Source organism: Neofelis nebulosa, chromosome 1, assembly GCF_028018385.1.
Source record: "Neofelis nebulosa isolate mNeoNeb1 chromosome 1, mNeoNeb1.pri, whole genome shotgun sequence".
NCBI classification, from domain to species: Eukaryota; Metazoa; Chordata; class Mammalia; order Carnivora; family Felidae; genus Neofelis; species Neofelis nebulosa.
Genome location: NC_080782.1, coordinates 41378721 through 41399124, shown reverse-complemented (window position 1 = coordinate 41399124; position 20404 = coordinate 41378721). Strand labels below are relative to the sequence as shown.

Sequence of the window (20404 nt, the reverse complement as noted above, 5' to 3'; positions counted from 1 at the left end):
TTTATTTCTTTTTACCTCAACATTCTGAGTCCAGGGTATCTTCCTGCTGAGAATGATGCCTTGTTAATGCATTAGTAGCTTTTCAAGTGTTGTTGACCATTACATTTCTTTGCAACCACGGCTAAATGCAAATATTGACATGGTCACCGGAACCAGACCCAGGCTTACACTGTGTATTAACCCTGATTGTAACTTAAGCCATTTGCAGACATTAATAGAAAACAATTTGGCTCATCAAAGGGTCTTGACTCTTATGAGTATTGTGTTTTTCTTTTTGTGTCTGTGTGTTATGTATAAAAACTCAAGGCTGTGCATGAAGATAATATTCCTGCAGAGGCAATGTTCATCGTCAGAATTCCGCCGATGCATGGATACCTCCGAAAATCTTTACCTGAAGAAGGCAGCTTGGGTGCAGATGAAAAGTCCCCTCTGATTTTTACACAACAGGATATTGATGATGGCAATATCCAGTATGTACAGATAGCTCCTGAGCAACAACAGGACCATTTTTTACTGGATGTGGTGAGTGGTATCCAAGCTGTGAATGGAATTGAAATTTTGGTGGATATCGTCCCTAAGCGGATTCCTCTGGAGGTACAAAATTTCACAGTCCAGGAAGGTGGTTCCAAAGCACTTCTGGAAGACTATCTCAAAATTCCAAGCAAATATTTTGAGGGAGTTGACTGTGAATTTGTTCTGCTCAAACCACCACAACACGGTTATGTTGAAAATTCTAATTTTCCAAGAATAAAGCTAATGAGGTTTACCAGGAAACAGGTAATAAATCTCAGTTAACACATTTGGGTATATGGGATAAGAGGAAAAAATTGCTATTTGTTATTTAGATTAATGGACTCTCAGGAGTGATGAAACTTGAAAGAGGGTCCAGCTTAACCTCCTAACAGATGCTAGAAGCCTCTTCCATGGTAACCCTATAAAGAGGTCATCCAGCCATTATTTAAATATATTCAGCAATGGAGAACTCACTTCTTCTTGCAATGGACACTTCCAGTTTAAAAACACGTCAAATGTTAGAAAGTTCTTTATGCTGATCTGAAGTCTGCCACTTAGACACTTCTCCAAGGTCCTGGTTCTGATAGCTCACAGAACAAATCAAGACCTCCTTTTGTAAAAGCTCTTTAAATATTTGAAAGAAAAAGTTATCAAGTTCCCTTGGGTTTTATCTTCTTTGGCTTAAACATCTCTAGGTTCTCCCACTTTGCTCCTGTGTCATGGGCTTCTAGCCCCTGCATCATCCTGGCTGCCTAACGCTAGAGGACCTCCACACTCACTGCACCACTCAACGTGTCACCCTAGATATTTAACCTAGACATGCTTTAGTCCCTAGTGGATTTACTCCTTTATTCATTCCATTATTCAATCAACAGATGCTGATAGAGTGTTTACTTGGTACCATGCCCTATGTGAGCATAGTGCTATCAATGGCTCCATGGTCCAGTCCCCACAATACAATACAAGCTGGGTACAACTTCCAATCTAGTGTTCAGTGTAAAATAACCAATTAACTCTGGGCTGCTATCAGGTTTCTTTGCTTTGGGCTAGGTTGGTATTATTGTGAGATTTGGCTTTCTTATCATGAATAAAAGAATGATTTCCATTCCTAACTATTGAAAAGTATCTTACCATCATTTCCTGTATAAGATCCTAGGGATACGCACTCTTCAGGTTAGAGACTTTTAACAACCACCTGGCATCTCTGGGTATCTTTGTCTAGTTAGCTGTAAACCCATGTGGGCTGCTTTATTTTGCTTCTCAGGATTTCATCTTATCAACGGACTTGAATCAATTTATTAAACTCTTACTCTGTTTAAGTTGCTATGCAAGGTTGCCATGATAAGGAGCCATATTGCTTGCTCTCAGGAGATGCTGTGTGTGTGTGTGGGGGGGGGGATGAGGCATACAAGCTTTAATATGAGGTACCCCCTTTTGATGCCTCACAGAGCATTCTTCAGTGGTGCTAAGAAGTTCAGTTGTTACATCTGACTCTAATTGAAGAGGATAGGGAAGACTTCACAGAGGGAATAACGTTTAAGCAAGACTTGAGGAAAGAGAGAAAGATCAGGGAGATAGCAGAGGAGAAAACATTTTTAAAAAGCAGCATGAACAAAGGCAACAGCCTAGCCAAGGACATGGAGGTATTAAAGTGAATTGGTTCTGGGGCTGTGGAACACCCCGCAAGACTTGTGGATGGGCTTAGGAGCGGCAGAGAGAACTGGGGCCAGACTGGGGGAGAGTCTTGAATTACATGTTGAGAGGGTTAGACTGAACCAGGAGGCATTAGGGAGCCATGGGGAGAAACAGAGAATCCTGAGGACTGAAAACAACCTTGGAAATCAGTGCTTCTCTACTGGGGACCCAGGGAAACTGATCCTTTAATGCCTCCCTGCAGACGTCTCTTCCTCATGGCTTCCGTCTCAATGGCTGAACAAACCCTCCAAGATGACCACTTGCTCTGGTGCAAGTTGAATCTACTATTGTTCACCTTGTGTGCTCTAGGTGAGGGAGAGAGCACTAAATTGTGGTCCTGTCTTGGCCAATTCATTATTAATTACACTTTGTAAGAAGCGTGTCTTTAGAATGGTTGGTTGAAATCTGTAAGTCAAGTCTGTGTGTTCCCTGGAGTATCTATGCGATTGTGTAGGCTTGTTCACAGTCAAGGTCATGTTTGTCTGCTCTTCCAGATGACCCCTTCACACTTTCTTTTCCTATGTGACTCTAAGGTCTCCAGGTTTTGCGACCTCACTGTTTTCACGTAAAGTGGCACTTATCCCTAACAACTAATGGCCATAGTGTTAGTGGCTGGGAGAAGGAGCCCCTGGCCATGTTTGCCCTTCATTCATTCAGCAAATTGTTTTTGAATACCTATTATGTGTCAGGCATGCCAGTTCTAGGTCCTGGGGATACAGTGGTGAACAAATCCAGCAATAATCCATGCTTTAATAATCTTTTCTCCGGGTGGAGGAAAGAAGGAGGCAGAGTGAGACAACAGACAAAACAAATAAGTGAAATAAATGGCATATTGAGTGAAGATTAGTGCTGTGGGGAAAAATAAACGAGGAAAGGGAGCTGGGAAATGCTGGAGCCTTCAGTGGTGTGTGTGTGTGTGTGTGTGTGTGTGTGTGTGTGTGTGTGTGTGTGTTCAGGGTCAAATCAAATGGTCAGGGGAGGCGCCATTGAGAAGGCAGCATCCGAGGAGACGCCTGGAGGAGGTGACGGATGGGTGAGTGGGTAGATATGGAAGAAGAGCATTCAGGCAGAGGGAAAGGCAAGTGAACAGCTGTGTGGAAAGCAGGAAAGGGATTCCATGCTGTGCCGGGAGAGCTGTAGATGAGATTAAGGAGGTCCAGCACAGGAGGGCCTTCTACTTCTCCTTTAACATGGAGTGAAATGGGGAGCAAGGAGGGACGGAACAGTCTGACGGAACAGGAGACTGAATACTTTTCAACCTTTTAAGATTTTCTGTAAGCTTGTTAATGTCTTTTAAGCTCAGGTGAGCTGATATTTTTCTAGTGTTAGAAGTCTAGAAATGGGCAAAATCCCCACCAAATCTTCTCTTTGCCTTTGGATTAATGCATATTAAATGGCATGTAATTTGGGGGAGTACCACTCCAGTGAAGAAGTGATGTATTTCTCCAGGAAAAATACTGAGGAGGCAACTTGTACTTAAATACTATGTTTCTAAAGCATTTTCGGTATAAATTCTCTCACATTCTGATCAATGCCATCTTCTATGTTTATTTTCAAATAGCTTAAACCAGCATCTTTCAGAACTTGTGCTCAGACCTATGTTCTGGAATTCTTCTGCCCACAGAACTCCAAAGAAATTCCCATAGCACCTTTGTACAGTGGCCAAAACTTTCCCTTGAGACTCTTCATGAACTTTTCAACTCATCAGAAACACCTCTAAGAGATCAAAAGTATTTGCTCAAAGGAAGTGCACCATAGGAATGGGCAAAGTTGAACGGTTGAATTCTTTGGCAGTATTTTATCAAAACAAACACAACCTCAGAGACTTTTTCAGAAGTTCAGCTACTCCTGTTGGGCTTTGGAAGTTGTCTGCCATTGTCTGTTTGGGTCACAGGCTCACTGAAGCTAAGTTCCCTTCAAGCTTTAAAACTCTCTTGGTCTCTAATTATGATCTTGTGCTCCTCAGTATTTTCCATCAGAGCCTTAAGGACATGAAAGGCATTCTGATCAAATTTGTGGTTGTTACAAATCCAAGAGGAATAATTAATTCACTTACTGACCGTTTCAGAATGAAAATAAGAAAGATGAACCCTAACAAGGACCTGAGTAAAGGTTTTCATTTGTGTTATCAGGGTGAGGGAAGTCTGCCTTGATAGACAATTTGGTTTTGATGTATTTCATTATATTCTGTCCACAGGAGATGTGTGGTAGCTAGTTATGGGTAGTGTCTGTTAAGAGATGTATCAAAAAATGATTGTGCTCTGGAGGAGGAAAAGGATTAGGAGGTAGCATGTATAGTCTCTCATACAAAGAACAGTTACAGAAATAATGCATGCTTAGTTCAGAAAAGGGAAGTTTGGGGAAACTTAATAGTTGCCCTGGTCCAGATGTCGCCAAACAACCGAAGTCCAACAAGTGGGTAGAAGCTTCAGAGCCTGAACCTAACATTCGGAATTGTCTAACAAAACATTCCACAACTTTAAACATTAGTCACTGTAAATAAGCAAGTAGAGTCTGAATTTTAGTGGGTGTCATTCCACTGGAAGAGCAGCCAAATGATATCACTTACCTACAACACATTTTGTTTGGAGAAATAGCCTTTGAACTCAGGTTTCCCGATTACCAGTCTAGAGTTCTCTTTACTACCCCATGTTGCAGCATCATTCCATTCCTCCTCAAACTTATTTCCAGGATGTGGCATCGCTTCATAAAAACTATGCCATCCATCAAAATCTCCACTCTGATTGTTGGAATCCAACCTCATAGGATGAACACATGCTTCTGTGTTTCAGAGAGGCATCAAAATTAGGATGATAGCAATGTGTTCCTGTTTTTAAATCACATTTCAGTAAATTGGTGATTTTTGTTATTGGTGGTTATAGGTGGAAAATGAAGCGATTTATTATGTGCATGATGATAGTGAGGAGCTTCTTGACAATTTCACCATCTTTGCAAATAGCTCAGAGCTTGGAAAACAGAGTTTGCCCCAAACTCTTTTTGTAACTGTGGAATCAGTAAATGATGAGGCTCCAATAATAACAGCCAATAACATCCTTAAGGTAAGTGCTCCTTGCTTTTTATCATAGTAATCTCAACACTACCAATTTGATTTTCTTTTGTATTATTTCTAATGTTAAATAACAAGACATAGGACTATGTATGTATAATTAACATATTCCTACTGGTTTTAAATAAGTGTTAGTTGTTACCAGGACATTCTGTTTGGTAACAGTTGGGAGATGATGAATCCCAATGAGTTACCGTCAGATTGTATTTCTTGAGTGGGTGTCATTCTCACCGTATTCCCCAAGGCATAGCCTCTTCTAGTTAGGGTGGGCAGGTGAGCATCAACTCCCTAGTGTGAAGTGTGTGACGTTGGGCAAGTTATTTAGCCCTTCAGTTTGCTTTTATCGAGGTGGTGGGAAATGGAGGCAGACTTGTGAGGAGTAAGCGATAAAATGATGTAAAACTCTCCCACAGTGCCTGACACGTGGATGGGACCCAATAAATGGTAGCTATCATTACTGAAAAACTCCAAGGCTGTACCAGTATTAGAATTAAAACAAAACAAAACAAAACAAAACAAAAACACTATACAGTCATGTGACAGTCTTTTGCTGTTTCTGGGAGCTTCCATCACTCTTCACTCTTTCTGAGAATCCCCTGGGGGTGCTTCTTAGGCACTCACAGATAAAGAAACGTGTTTTGGCTGTCGCATGGTGTCCACCACTTGGCTCCTCCCCTGATCTGAAGCCTGTTTACGCTCAAGTATCCCAAAGCTTTCATTCAGCAGATTTTCTTGGTCTTAAATCACTCGTTCTCACTGATCCTTCTTCTAAAGACTTGGGCGTGAATTTGTTGTTCTGGCTTGGAGAATAATTACAGCTATTGTAGTAGTAAGTGCTCAAAAAAGAATTGTTAGCTATTTACAGTATGTGCCAGGTAACACTCTTAAGAGCTTCTAGCTCACTGAGATGTGCTACCATTTCCCTCACTGGACCATTCCTCTTGACAGACGAGGAAATCGCATGACAGCTGAATGACAGGCTGAGGACAGAGTGACAGCACGGGAGCCCGATGGCTTGTTCATGTCTTTTGTCATGCTCTCCAACAATGACTGACACCTAGTAAACAAAAAATATTTGGTGAAGGGAGGAGTAAATGAAAATATAAACTGTCAATTCCCCCAGCACTGGCCCACGTTTCAGAGACCGGGCTTTTGTCTCCACTCTTTCTTCCTTTAGTGTTAGCTGCATTTCTGGAAGAATCCTTGGCCCTTCGCAAATTAAAGCTCCTGGGGGACTCATTCTTCAGATATGCCCAGGTATGGGAATCTGAAGTATTCACTTTGAAATTTGGATGAGACAAATCTTCCAACATATGTATGTGTCAATTTCAGCCTTGTTTATACCTCTTGTGAGAGTAAATAGTTAATAATAGATACTTTAGGGGTGCCTGGGTGGTTCAGTCTGTTAAGCCTCTGACCTCAGCTCAGGTCATGATCTCACAGTTCATGGGTTCAAGCCCCGCATCAGGCTCTGTGTTGACAGCTCGGAGCCTGGAGCCTGCTTCAGATTCTGTGTCTCCCTCTCTCTCTCTGCCATCCCCCCCCACCTCAAAAATAAATAAACATTACAAAATTAAAAAAAAAAAATAGATACTTTAGAAGTCCAGAGGAAGCTGGATAGTCATAAGGGATGCAGGAGAGGTAGACATGAGCAGAGCTCACCAGGGGCTAATCTAATGAGAACATTTTATGTTGTTAAACATGTAAACATTCTGGGGTTTAAAAATCTGTTTTTACTTGCTCGAAATAGTTGGATCTAGGAATAGACTTGTTAGTGCTCTTATTTTACAGCTTGGCTCATTACTCAGCCTCTACGTTTTAAGTGAGAAACTAATGGTGTTTATGCCTTTGTAACTTGTCACTTAATTTTGAGTTTACTTCCCGGTCATTGTCCAAACAGCCTGGGAATGGTTCTAGCTGGTCACATTGGTAGGCCTACCTCTGTTTTCACAGATTCTTGTTGTGCTAGTATCTACTGAATTCACTCTCAGCAAAGCGATCTGAGAAGTAGGTTGTCGCCAGAGTGAGGGATTGTAGGTGTCAGCGATGATTAAAGCGCAGTTATAAAAGCTTACGTTTATTGTGTGCTTACGGAGTATAGTACCGGACATCTTCCAGAAGTGGTATCATTTTCACAACCCTACAAAGCATCTTGTTATGAATGTCCTCATTATAATGGGCACCCTGAGACCCAGAGCGGCACCAAGGGAAGGTGTGGGAAGTCTGAGTGTCTCACCATCATGCTCTGCTGCTTTGCCCGCCACCCATGACTGACTCAAGCTCTGCCGGTGCATCCTTGTGATCAAGGGCTGTCTTTATTAGTAAGAAAAAAGCCTCAAAGCTGTTGTGCCTCTTGCTCCTACCAAAGTGGACTTTACGGAATAGGTCTGCGGCAGTTGGATTGACACACAAGCGTTTGCCCAGGAACCTCGGCAGAGGAGTTGGGCATTTTGCTGTGTGGTGCAAAACTGCAGGATGAGGAAGATCCAGGGGAGTGGCCTAAATCTAGACAGACAGGGGGGAAGAGCTGGAGTGGGCTGAGGGACAGGAAGACCGAGGAATAAAGTAGTGAACTCTCAGGCTTCCTCGTGGAAAGGAACTGAAGCCCTCTCCTGGGTTTGGCTTGCAGCTTTGAGGTGCTGTCCGTTACAAGATGCACCATCAACTTAACGATACTTTATTGTACTGAAAGATTCCCGTCCATTTAAGGCGTTCAGAACATTAAAATGTGGGAGGAAAAATGTGTACGTTAGACTGTGTACATTGTGTCTTCCCTTTAAATTAGCGAGATACAGTCTCTGCCATGAACCTTGTGCTTGCTCAGGCCGTTTGCCCAGACCCTTTCCCCCACCCCGCCACGTCCTCAATATCGGAGAGTTTCTCTCAAGAAAAAAGGAAGAGTAGCTGTGGGCAAGGGCCATTTCCTTTCTTCTTACCTTCTTCCCTGGATAGCCTGGATCCAGGCCAGGAAGGGGCGACTTCTCAGTTTTAATGGATGTGGTCATTTGATACTGGCTCTTTCTGAATTTATTCATTAAGAATCTCATTCCCTGCCTTGAACGTTCTGGATTAAAGTTAGAAGAACAGAGTTCAAGTGTTGTAACTTGCCCAATTTAGGCAAAATTTCTCTGAGACTCCTCTTCCTTGACAGAAAAACCGTGATTGAGTTGTGGGTTGGTATATGTGTATGTGTAAAGATACATAGATTACATATATGTATATTTATTATAAAGAATTATATATATACATGTATAATAGATACATATATTATATATATGATAAGGAATTATATTATTACATATTTATTATAAGGAATTGGCTTATGTGATTATGGAGGTGGGCAAGTTCCAAGATCTGTAGGGTGAGTCGTCAAGCTGGAAACCCAGGAGAGCCAATGGTATAGTTTCCCTATGAAGGTCACAAGAAGAACTGATGTCCCAACTCAAAAGCAGTCAGACAGAAAAGAATTCTCTTTACTCCCAGGAGAATCAGACTTTTTATTCACCTCGGGCCTTCAACTGATTGTATGAGTCTCACCTATGTGTGGGAGACTTCTCGGCTTTATTCAGTCGATTGACTTCAATGTCAATCTCATCCAAAAACATTCTTATGGAAACACCCAGAATAATGTTTAACCAAATATCTGGGCACCCCATGGCCTAGTCAATTTGACACAGAATATTAGCCATCATAGTCCCGAGATTCTATGCTGTCTTTGACTCTCTAAACAGAATCTTCTCAAGACCTTCAGCTTATCACATGACCACTTACTCTCCTTACTTGTCATCAGAGCTTGGACAAGTGGCAAGAAGGGTTATCTGCAGTCTATTTGGGAGAAGGAGGTGGGGGCATAGAGGGTAGACTCACTGATAACATCTCAGACTCTGGATAGGACTTCACAGGCAGAAATCTGAATGTTAACCATTCTGTCATAGCATTTCAAATACACCCCTTTCTCCTGAAGTATTTTAAACAGCATGCCATTAAACCATGGGACTTGTGACTGGTTGGACTCCAAAGTCATTCAGTGGTGCAGGAAATCATTTCCGTTGTGACACCCTGGAGTTAGGACGTGGAGTTAGACCAACTCAGGTGAATCCTTTGCATTTTATCATGAAATATATTCTCCTGAGTACTTTTGTATTCAAGTATGACCAGTAATTTCTGGGCATAGCTGACCAAACGTATCTGTGTCCACAAGGGGGCTTCATTTTCCTGTTTTTCAACTTTGGCTTTCAGTACTGTACATTTTGTTTTGTTGTTGTCTTTTATACCCAGAATAGAACCATTTGTTTGTTTCTGATAAGTACTTGTCATCACTAAAAAAAGCTTTGAGGGCTTGGGACAGTGGAAGAATTAGGGCAGCAAAGCCTGAGATTTTGACTGAAGGCCTAGAAGGGTCGGATGGTGGGATGGTAACTTTAGAAACACTTCACATCCCTCACATGAAGCTCAAAACAGAGGTCTGGGTTTTTAAACATTAGGATCATAATTAGGATTATCCTGGATTGTAATTAGGTCTCTAAATTCCACTGGCCTTCTGTTTAATTTAAAGGTGAATTAAAAAAAAATTTATTCCAATAAATGCGTTAAAATTTTTTTTAGGTATGACTATTTTACCAATGACTGGGCACTAAATCGAGCCTCACCCAAAGCAGTGGGGCTGTGAACTGAACTAAGTTTGGTTTGAGTGGAAATGAAGACCTGAAGTTACCAGGTCTTGTTTTGAGTGGCAGGTTTTCCACTTGTTTTGAAAGATGGTATATTACAGAGGCAAGAGGGGGCAAAAGGAGAGTAGCACGGGAGAGTAGCCACAGTGGGAAACATGCTTCATCCAGCTTCTGTATGCACAGTCCTGGAAAAAATGAGTATCTACGAGTCACAGGAAGAGAATGACAGTGCATTTCCAAACCAGCTTATGTTCCTAAAGAAAGGAGAATAAGACACGTGGATGCATTTTAAAATGTAAAAAGTGAAAACGTAGCATCAGCGGCCTTGGAATTTTGTTAAATAGTCCAATTGTATATTTTAGAGACGCTGGCGGCTTTCCGTGATGAACTGAAGACCAAAGCCTTATCATTTGAACGTTAGGCTGATCAGCAATCCTGGGAGCGATTAAAAAACTGATGTCCTTAGAGTTTAGGGCTGAAAAGTCCTCAGTGGGCATATTCCCAAAGCCAAGATATAAGAGCATCCGTTGACAGTACAATCATGAAACAGATGAACTATGCACCCCAAATTATGGAGAGATGCTGTGGAATTAAAGAAAAGCTGAAGTTCATGTTATAGAAGGGCTCCAGTAATGGTAATCATGGTTTTTAAGTAATGTTAAAAAAAAAAGCGTATTCTATCTTTAGAACCAACTCTGATGAAGGATATGGATAATGTAAAGCTAATATTTATTGAATTCTTACTATGCACCAGGTGAAGCTTATTCTAAAGTACTTTATATAACTCAAATCACTCATTATCCGTAATAATTCTATCATTCCCAGCTTACTAATGAGGCAATTAAGGCACAGGGAAATTAAGAAATGTGCCCAAGGTTACATAGCTGAAATGGTGTATCATGCCTCATATGAAAATGTAGGAATCATGTATTTTCTGATATCCCTTTCTCAAATTCTATTTAAATAGTTACTAGATAATGAGTGGGAATGAATTAAGATATTTCATCAGCTCCCTACACTACTAAGGAAAGCAGCCCCTTAGACCAGAGAGATAGCTTTTAAATCACTTAGGATTGAATTTTTAAACAAGTTGGTAACAAGCATAGATGATAAGGCTCTAGAGAGGCAGCAAAGAATTACGTAAGCTTGAAAGTATGCATAGTGTTTCTATAGGGAAGACATTTATAAATACAGATAGAAATATGAAATTTTAGTTAGCGATAATGCCACCCATTTTTAGTGTTAGTGAAATACCATGTGACTGCGTGGTTATAGAAACTCAAGACAGCCTCGTTCCATCAAATGTGATTCAATGTCTAAATATATATTTTCAACTCAACATGTTCACGACTGAATTCCTGATCTTACTTCCCAAATCCACCCTATCTGCAGATCTCCTCCTTTCAGTTGATGATCATTCTGTCCTTCTGGGTTTTGAGGCCCAAACCAGGGAGTCATTCTTTCATTCTTCCACCTTTCCTTCTTCCACACCTCACCGCATCTGATTCATCGGAAACCCTGTTGGCTCCTTCTTCAACATGCACCTAGAATTTGACCACTTCTTACCACCTCAACCACTTCTGGCCACTCTGTTCTCTCATCCCTCTCTGGGATTACTACAGTCACCTGCTAAGTGGTCTCCCTGCTTCTACCCCTGCCTTCCCATGGTCTATTCTTGACACAGAAGCCACAAGGGTTCTGTTAAGGCCCAGTTACTCCTCACCTAAAGCCCTACGATGATTCCCCATTGCACTCAAGTAAAAGCCAAAGTTCTTACAGTGGCCATCAAGACGCTGCAGGATTTGACCTTCCACTACGTTCTTGACTCCTCTTCTTGTCTTCTTCATCTCACTTGTTCTTCTCCTGCCATACTGACCTCCTTGCTGCTCCTCATGCAGCCGAAGCTTGCTCCTACCTTTGGGCTGTTCCCTCTGCCTGGATGTTCTTTCCCCAGATATCCACATGGCTCCTCCTTCACTTCCTTCCAGTTTTCCTCAAATGAGCCTCCTATTTAACATTCTCCCACTTCTGAGCCCCTCATTTTGCTCTATTTCACTTTTTTTTTTTCACAGTGCCAGGGAACTCCTAACAGTCCACGTTGTTCATTTCTTTATTATGACTGTTGTTTCTTCCCCGTATCCCTGCATCCCCTCCTGCTGGAATGTAGGCTTCATGAGGATAGGACTCTGTTTCTTTTACTGATGAATTGTAAGCACCCAGAACATTGCCTGGAACATGGTAAATGCTCAATTAATGGTGAATTGTGGAATTTAGGCAAGGTAAATATATCTTAAATGTAATTGGAAAATAGAGACTATTACTCAGAAATAATTGTGGATGAGCTACCCGCACAGCAAACATTGCAAGGCCATAGGCACCAGGTATGTGTTTTCCTGCAAGACAGGTAAGATAAAGGAAAATGTTTTCAGTGTGCAATGTGTGTTTTCCCTCAAATATTTAAAATCTGGTGAAATCATTCGCCTCTTAAAATAATAAATAGAAATCCTTAAATCAACCTCATGAAGTAGGTTCTAGGATTTTCTAAAATTCCATGTGGAATCTTTGCATATGCTTCCATCCTTAGCATATGCCAAGCGTACAGAAGGAGCTTAGCAGCCATCAACTTTTATTGTTATTATACTTTATGTAAGTAAATGTGCACTTTAAATAATTAATTTTGAATAAATAATTACAAATGCTATTTTTTAATTGGGACTTCATAAACCTCATAAATTCAACAAACACTACAGCATGTCCTGTATTTCATCAGGTATTTAATTATATGTCTGTTTTGAATTAAGAATCCTCATAGTTTAAAAGCTGTAGTGAATTGCTTTTGTTTTTTTTTTTTTTTAATCGTTATTTATTTTTGAGAGAGACAGACCTTGAGTGGGGGAGGGTCAGAGAGAGAGGGAGACACAGAATCCAAAGCAGGCTCCAGGCTCCGAGCTGTCAGCACAGAGCCCGACACGGGGCTCGAACTCAGGAACCGTGAGATCATGACCTGAGCCGATATTGGACGCTTTAATTGACTGAGCCACCCAGGGGCCCCTGAATTGCTTTAGTTTTTCAATCTTTGTGCAAGAAGCCAGAGTAGCATAGCTATCTAGTTTACTTGTGGGATGTGATTGGAACTGGTCTTTGCAAGATCTGTGCTTCTCTTCTTTTTAAGGTATGGGCGAATTCTGTCACCGAGATTACCAGTGGGGACCTCTGTGCGGAAGATGAGGACTCCTCCCCACAGGACCTCATCTACTGGGTCAGTCCATCCAGCAATGGGCATTTGGCTCTCAAGTCCTTTCCTGGCCAAAGCATCCAGAACTTCACCCAGGCTCAAATCAACAAGGGCCTGCTAGTGTTTGTACACACTGGTATGTCATAGAGAGAAACGATGTGAAATTAAAATATGTTTCGATCAGAGGCTAACATGAGAGTCAAACCTAGCAGTTGCTGACTGAAAACCACAAGCCATCCCCAAACCCTCTGGGCCCTGTAGTTTTTTTTTTTTTTTTTAAGTGGCACATTTTTGTAAGGCTAATGATAGCAAACATCAGAGAGCACCTATAACTCACACATGGCTTACTCACATGGTCATGTAAGGTTGATGCTCAAATATAACTTTCTCAGAGAGCCTTTTCCTGACCGCCCATTAAAAGAGCATCTAGTCTTTGTCCTTCCCCTTCCCTTACTGACTTCCTTACATGGTAGTAGAGACTGCTTTGTTTATTTGTTTGTTGTCTGTCTTCCGCACGAGAGTGCAAACATTTGTTGAAAGAATGAAATTATATTGAATACCTATTATGTGCCAAGTAATGGTCCTTATGTTAGAGATACATTAGTGAACAAAACAAACATTAAATAGGTGAACACGTGAATAAACTAATGAGTGACTATAACTGTAATTCTAAAAGACTCTGACATTAAAAGCCTTTTTTTTTCCTTCCGTTAATCAATAATCCAAACAGTCACTGTAAATCTGCAGAAGGGGTGATCCAGCCTGGCTTTGTTTCCAGGCTGCCCTTGTCACTGGACAGGGAGGGGGAATGAGCCCATTCCCAGCCTGTAGGAATGAATGGGAAGGTGTAAGAGCCAGGGGGCATGATGGGAAAGCTGGCAGTCATACCTGGTCAGCCATTTTTATTAACTTCTTTGAAAATATAGTAGAGAAAATAAAGTTAAAAAAAATCTTCTAAATTCAAATATAGTAATTTCCTAATCTTTGCAGTTAACGGAAAGAATCCCCAAATAATTTGAAAATAATTTATTATGTGAGCGCTCTCAACTAGCGGTTCCAAACCCGTAGCCTGAGGACCTCTAGGGTTAATTTTATTGCAACAAGATACTAAATCTACCACATACGGACCAAAGCATTGTTCCTAGACTGGATGATCTTTTCCATGTATGCATGTTCTCATTTTTTAAATGTGTGCAGATGCGCTGATTAATAAGATACAATTCATTTAAATAGGCACTGAATTAATAGGAAGTTTCCGCCAACGATGTGTGGTTTTGATTATTAAATACTGACAATCTGAGTATTATTAGACGAGGGCCTAGAAATGTTTTTATTTTTCGAAAAGATTATCATATTTTCAAAATCCGGAGGACTGTTCTAGCGACTCCCCCAAGGGAAGTTTCCGATTCCTACAACTATGTAGTTTGCAATGAAAAGGAATCATTGACTCTCTGGCCCTTGCTGGCACCGCAGGAAGTGTGGTCACATGACCCACTTCATTTACTCTGCAGAAGTTCTCTGAGCCATGCGAGGTAGTGACCCCATTTTAGAGATGAAGAAACTGAAGCTCAGAAAGATGTAAGTTGATCTGACCATAAAGCTGGGCTTTCTCCACTCTCTGCCAACCCCCTGGAGGCCAGAGTCAGTTGAAGAACTACAGTGATTATTTGCAGTGAAGGACTAAAATGAAAATTAGCGCTCTGGATTTATTTAATAGTCAACTACCAGGTCCGTGTTTGCTTTTGGCTGGTAAGGAAAATAATTTCTCCTAAAAAAGCAGGAAGGACAGTTAAGGCAAGCTCTTTGAAAGTCAATCCATTCCATCTTCTAAACGGCTGCAGAGGCAGTGATGACCCTCAAAGTGGCTGGAGCCCAGCTGCAGGGGGGGCTGTTGCTGAGACCAGCTGGTCCCCTCAGCTACATCTGTCCATCATCGACCCCACACACAGGCTTAGGTTTAATTAGTCCCTCTTAGCATTTATATTTGCAAAGTGCTCTGCCATTAACCTAATTCATTTTTCACATAACAACCTAAGTAGGTTGATAAAGGCATGACGTGGGAGGCTAAGTGATTTCACGCTGCCCTTCGCAAAGTACTGTCAGAAAGATCTGAGGTTGTACAACAGAAAATCTATAGGTCACCCCTATGCTCACGTTTCTGTCCTTTCCTCTTTTTGGCCATAGTGTGATGGTTAGGGCATTCCCAATGTACCATTCTAGTATTCACTTTGATAGAATTCCTTTTGATTCCATTCCCACTTTGTTTCTGGATTCGTGAAATGTTGAAAGTGCCTGGTGGCAGAAAGCATTCTCTCCCTAATTTCATGTTCCATTAAATACAACTCTTGACGTGCTATTTCTAGTGAAAACAAGCAAGCCAGCAAACAAACAAATAAAATTTGATTGTGGGTCCCTGTTTTAAATTAGGCAGACTCAGAATTTTCTCTCTCTCTCTTTTTTAAACTATGACTCTTGAGTGTATTGGGAACTTTTATAAAGTCTGTAACCTTTTTTTGTGAGGACTCAGAATTCTGGGTTTGCATAGATAACAGAAACTTGAGAGGCTGGCAGGCCATCGACCAGCTCTTTATTAAATTGTGTTATTAAGGGAGTACTTGTACGTAACTGCAGAGTCTGACCCTGCCTTCTTTGTTCCTTGCCACATGTCCCTGAGGGCAACAAAGAGGACATTTCTACCCATTACATGATGCAAAGACCCGTGGGCCTCCAGATTTACTGCTGGCTGAACATTTTCAAAGGGTGATGGGAATGCGAACATCAGGCTGTCTACATTGTGAGCTTGCCTGGTGCTTTGTGAGTCAGACTGGTAAAGCGCTCCTGGGGACGGGATCGATAGGGGGCCTGTCTCAATTTCTGTAACACACACAAGTTAATTTATAACTTTATTGATAGCACTAATCCTTAGGCAGAAGTGTGGGAGTACCTTTCTCCTCTTGGAGGAATATAACAAAAGCCGGGCCTGGATCACCTTCCCCACTCTTTGCCACCTTAGCAGAAAACAGCTAGTTTGAGTTCAGTGAATAATTAGAAATTATTTGGAGGGAGGGACTAAGTGTTATTTACTACCCCCTAGTTTTGACTTTAGTATTATTAAGTAAGCATTATCAATATTTCAGAAACTGCTTGTGTGTGTGTGTGTGTGTGTGTGTGTGTGTGTGTGTGCATGTACATGTGTGCAGCATGCAGACATTACTTTTGGTGGCGTAAACTGATTCCAAGATAATAAAATGCAGGTGATGAATATGTTTAAAAGATTTTTTTTAATTTCTTGGAGGTAACATCTTTGCTTTCTCTTATTAGGTCATGGCGGGGAGGAGAAATATGCATTTTAGACCTTTATTACTTTTAGTAATAAAGTTCTTTTAACTTCACATTTTGGCAACATTTGGTTTGCTGAGCTCAGTGACTCTATGAACGCATTCTTCCGTTGATAGGGGGTGCTTGGCAGCGGGATCAGGTGGGAGACAGGGTGAAAGGGGGTGGCTTTTGCAGAACAACCAAAGTGACCAAGGCGTAATTCTTCTTTTGAAGGGGCCATGTCAGGAGGCTTTAACTTTCAGGTTACTGATGGTTTGAACTTTGCACCGCGACAAATATTTAGCATCACCGCTCGAGCCCTGATCATTAGCTTAGAAATAAACCGAGGATTGAGCATCTTTCCAGGTAAGATTTTAACTCGAGTGCATTTGGGGTTAAGTGGTTTTCAATTTATTTAGAAAGTTCTACCTGCAAGGTAAGAAGTGCCATCATTTACCATCGAGTGATACCAACAACAGTTATAAAGTCACGGAAAGAATTCTGTCTTTGCAGGAACTCAGCAGAAACTAGGCTGGCTCTGTCCACCCCTTCTGTCTTTCCCTTCTCCTGCTCCTCAGAGAAGATGTGCCGGTGAAGGGCAGTGGGAGACCAGAGTCCCTGAAAGAACCATGACGCACGTGCACTTTTTCCCTACTCCCTCCGTAGGGTCCTTGACAAAGCAAGGAGGGCCAGGCTCTGCAGTGACCATCTGAATCTTGGCTTTCCTTTTTCTAAATATAAAAACCCTGTGCATCAGAGGGCTGTGAGGGATTCCATTGAGTGCTGGCTTCAGGGCCCTGAAGCCTCTGGACTGCTATTTGCCAAGAATCTCGGCTTGGCGGAGATGGAAAAATCAAAGTGCACATCTCTGGCTCAATACCCTTATTGCGGGGATAGGGAAAGATTTACCCAATGGCAGAGGTAATAAAAAAGAAGAACAAATATTTAAACTTGCTATTTAAAAAGAATGCACTGAGGGAGACCAAACAGAAAACAGTTAAATTTATATTACAGTTTAAAAAAACAAAAACAAAAACGTACACAGTGACGTGTTTACTTGGTGTGTCTTACCAGTAAAACATAGATGGAGAAAGATATTAATCATTTCATTAATTATGGTTATTCTATAGTCACTTTAGCCGGTTGTTCTCAACCAGGAAGCTTTTAAAAATAGCAGTGCCTCAGGGTGCCTGGGTGGCTCAGGCAGTTAAGCATCAGATTTCGGCTCAGGTCATGATGTCACAGCCGGTGAGTTCGAGCCCTGCGTCAGACTCTGTGTTGATGGCACAGAGCCTGGAGCTGCTTTGGATTCTGTGTCTCCCTCTCTCTCTCTGCCCCTCCCTTGCTCGCACTCTGTCTCTTTCTCTGTCTCTCTCTCTCAAAAATAAATAATAAAACATTAAGAAAAAAATTTAAAAAACATAGCAGTGCCTGGGCCTTACTTTATACCAGTTACACTGGAGTGTCTGCGATAGGAACGGCCATCGTTATGTTTTCTAAGTTCCAGGTGGTTCTGAAGCACAGCCAGGATTGAGATCCGTGGGGCTAGGCACTGTTCTAATCTTTGAGTCCTTATATCCATGTGAGGTAGGTGATATATTTATAGGGGACCTGGCAGGATTTGTGGCTTACAGAGACAATGTGATTTAGCTGTGCCACCAATAAATGGTGGATAAAACTCGCATACTTCTAAGGGAGACCTAGGGAAAAGTCATAGTAACTTCAACAAAAGCACAGTTTTTTAAGAGAAATATTGAAAGTTTTAGTCGCCTTAGCATTTGAGCTCCTGAAAAGAAACCTTATTAAAGTCCAGTTAAAGATACGTTGATCCAAATTCTTTTATTCCCCAAACGGTTTTATGTCCCATAATTTTTCTCTGGGAATAACTGTGATGTTTTCATCGATTTTTTTCAAGGCAATTCGGTGGCATTTAGTGTTTAAAAATAAGCAAACTAGGAATCTGAAAATGTAGTAATTTACCAAAAAAAAAAAAAAATTCTGAAATCAGAGTAAATCTGGTTGCCGCAAAAGACTAAATACTCTTCATCTATTCTGGCTAAACTCCGGTTTAGTAATTGATGACAGTTGTGTTAGCCTACAGGGGAGTTAAAGCCACCACAGCTTAGAAAGTTTTGGGTTTCTGGCGCCTGTTTTACTGAATATTAGTTTAGCAAGAAAAATACGTGAAAGTGGACCAAATTGTCACTTTTGTGGAATTATGCAAAACATGTAGTTTTCATAGCCCTCTGTTTAATATTTGGGCTCAGCTGGGAGTAACTGACTCTTTTCCCTTTCCAATGTGCCCTGCCCCCATCCTGACACGGCCTCCCTGTGTCTGAGAACTCCACACCGGACCTTGTGCATTATTCCTACATCCCAACAGAAGCGGCTCCATTTTCCAAGCTTCCCCCTAGCTAGCACCCAAAGTCTGCTGTTGGTTTCCGAGTCGCCCCCCCATCCCCAGATTGTGACTTGTTTCCAACTCCAGCTCCTGGCCAGTAGGAAGGAAGTTGAAGTTTCATGTACATTTCCATTAGGTGGCTATGTTTGATAAAATCTCCACTTGGGTGGGTGTGGAAATGACAAGTGCAGAGTCCCAGATTTACGAGTTGGGATGGATCTGACGGGTCAATTGGTCCAGTTGTTCTTGGTGTTTTTCCTATCTTAACGTCCCGAGTGGTGCGGGCCCCTCTCAGATCTAGTGTGGGCGTGGTTCGGATGACCACACCTCCTCCTCTCTCTAGGGAGGCAAGTGAGCCTTGCTCAGTTGGCTTCTCCACTAGCCACTGAAGGATGTTGGTCTCTGCTGCTGTGTGAAGGTATGGGGGAATGATGATAGATGCCCCACTCTTCCTCTTCCCTCAGGACACCCCCCATCATGACAGGTGCTGCTGAGAACAGGCTCTGAGTGACCTCTGCCTCCCTCATCTATTAGCCAGTACTTTGGCTGAAAGGGAAGGGAGGCACTCCATGCCCCCCTTCCAATGTGACTCCAGGTGTCAGCTGTCAGCTACTGCTGCTCTTGTCAGACTCCAGTTGACCTATAGGTTCTAAAATATCAGGGAAATTCTAATGCTTTTTATAGAACTATACATTTTATAAAACCATAATAGCAGGAAATCTATTCTTGTTATAGAATGGACATTCAGATACTATCACTACCTGTGTTTTTACTGTGCTTTTCATCTTTATCTACTACAGTGGATTGTTTTAAGGATTTAAATGAAAGAATGTCTATAAAAGGAAGTTGCATCACCCCTATTTGGCATGATGCAATGTTGATAAAAAAACATTGGTGCTCAGGCAGTTTCAGAGTCATAGAACTAATAGGAATCATAAGCCCAAGACCGAGTGCCAACTCTCAACCCCAAATCTTGTGCTGGAATCATGGCAGCTCTTCTCCTTTCTGTGTGTGACTGTGTTCCAGGGCTGTGTCCATTTTAGAACAGCAGTTCTCCGAGAACGAGGTCATCATGGAGGCTCTTTATTTTGTCTCCGCGATATATCATTGGCGGATTGACATACACAACCAGGAGAATATGCACAGCAACTTAGTAACGGTGATGATGATGTAGAAATTTTGTGTGTTTTGTTCCCTTCAAGTAAGGAAATACGGCAACCCAGCATGAGTTAATTATTTTATTTTATTTTTTTTACTTGTACTAGTCCCCATACCAGTTGGACTTTGACCACCAGCCTGACAGACTTTGGCCATGTTATTTTGCCTTCCTTGTGGACTCAGTCTTAAAAAGTGGCCCTGACTTGAGACCTGTAAGAATTTGTAGGATGAGCCAAAATACTTGTAGGAGTACTTAATGGGTGACTATTTTAAGGTTAACCATAGCTTCTGTGCCCTGCCTAGTGTGAAAGGCATTTTTTAACTCAGTTATTTTAAAGTAGGAAGGA

General features: G+C 41.6%; 1 protein-coding gene across 4 annotated transcripts in view; it reads left to right on the top strand.

The window, feature by feature from the left end:
- LOC131505832 (chondroitin sulfate proteoglycan 4-like) overlaps positions 1-20404 on the top strand; it is a 69867-nt gene that overhangs the window by 23717 nt on the left and 25746 nt on the right. For 2 of the 4 annotated variants that reach the window (XM_058719557.1, XM_058719558.1), the window contains exons 4-8: positions 307-777; positions 5091-5267; positions 13118-13316; positions 16733-16864; positions 19252-19317. In XM_058719557.1, the coding sequence (XP_058575540.1) occupies positions 307-777; positions 5091-5267; positions 13118-13316; positions 16733-16864; positions 19252-19317 (1045 nt within the window). The remainder of the gene's footprint in view (positions 1-306; positions 778-5090; positions 5268-13117; positions 13317-16732; positions 16865-19251; positions 19318-20404) is intronic. The other 2 variants (XM_058719559.1, XM_058719560.1) reach the window with 2 other exon arrangements.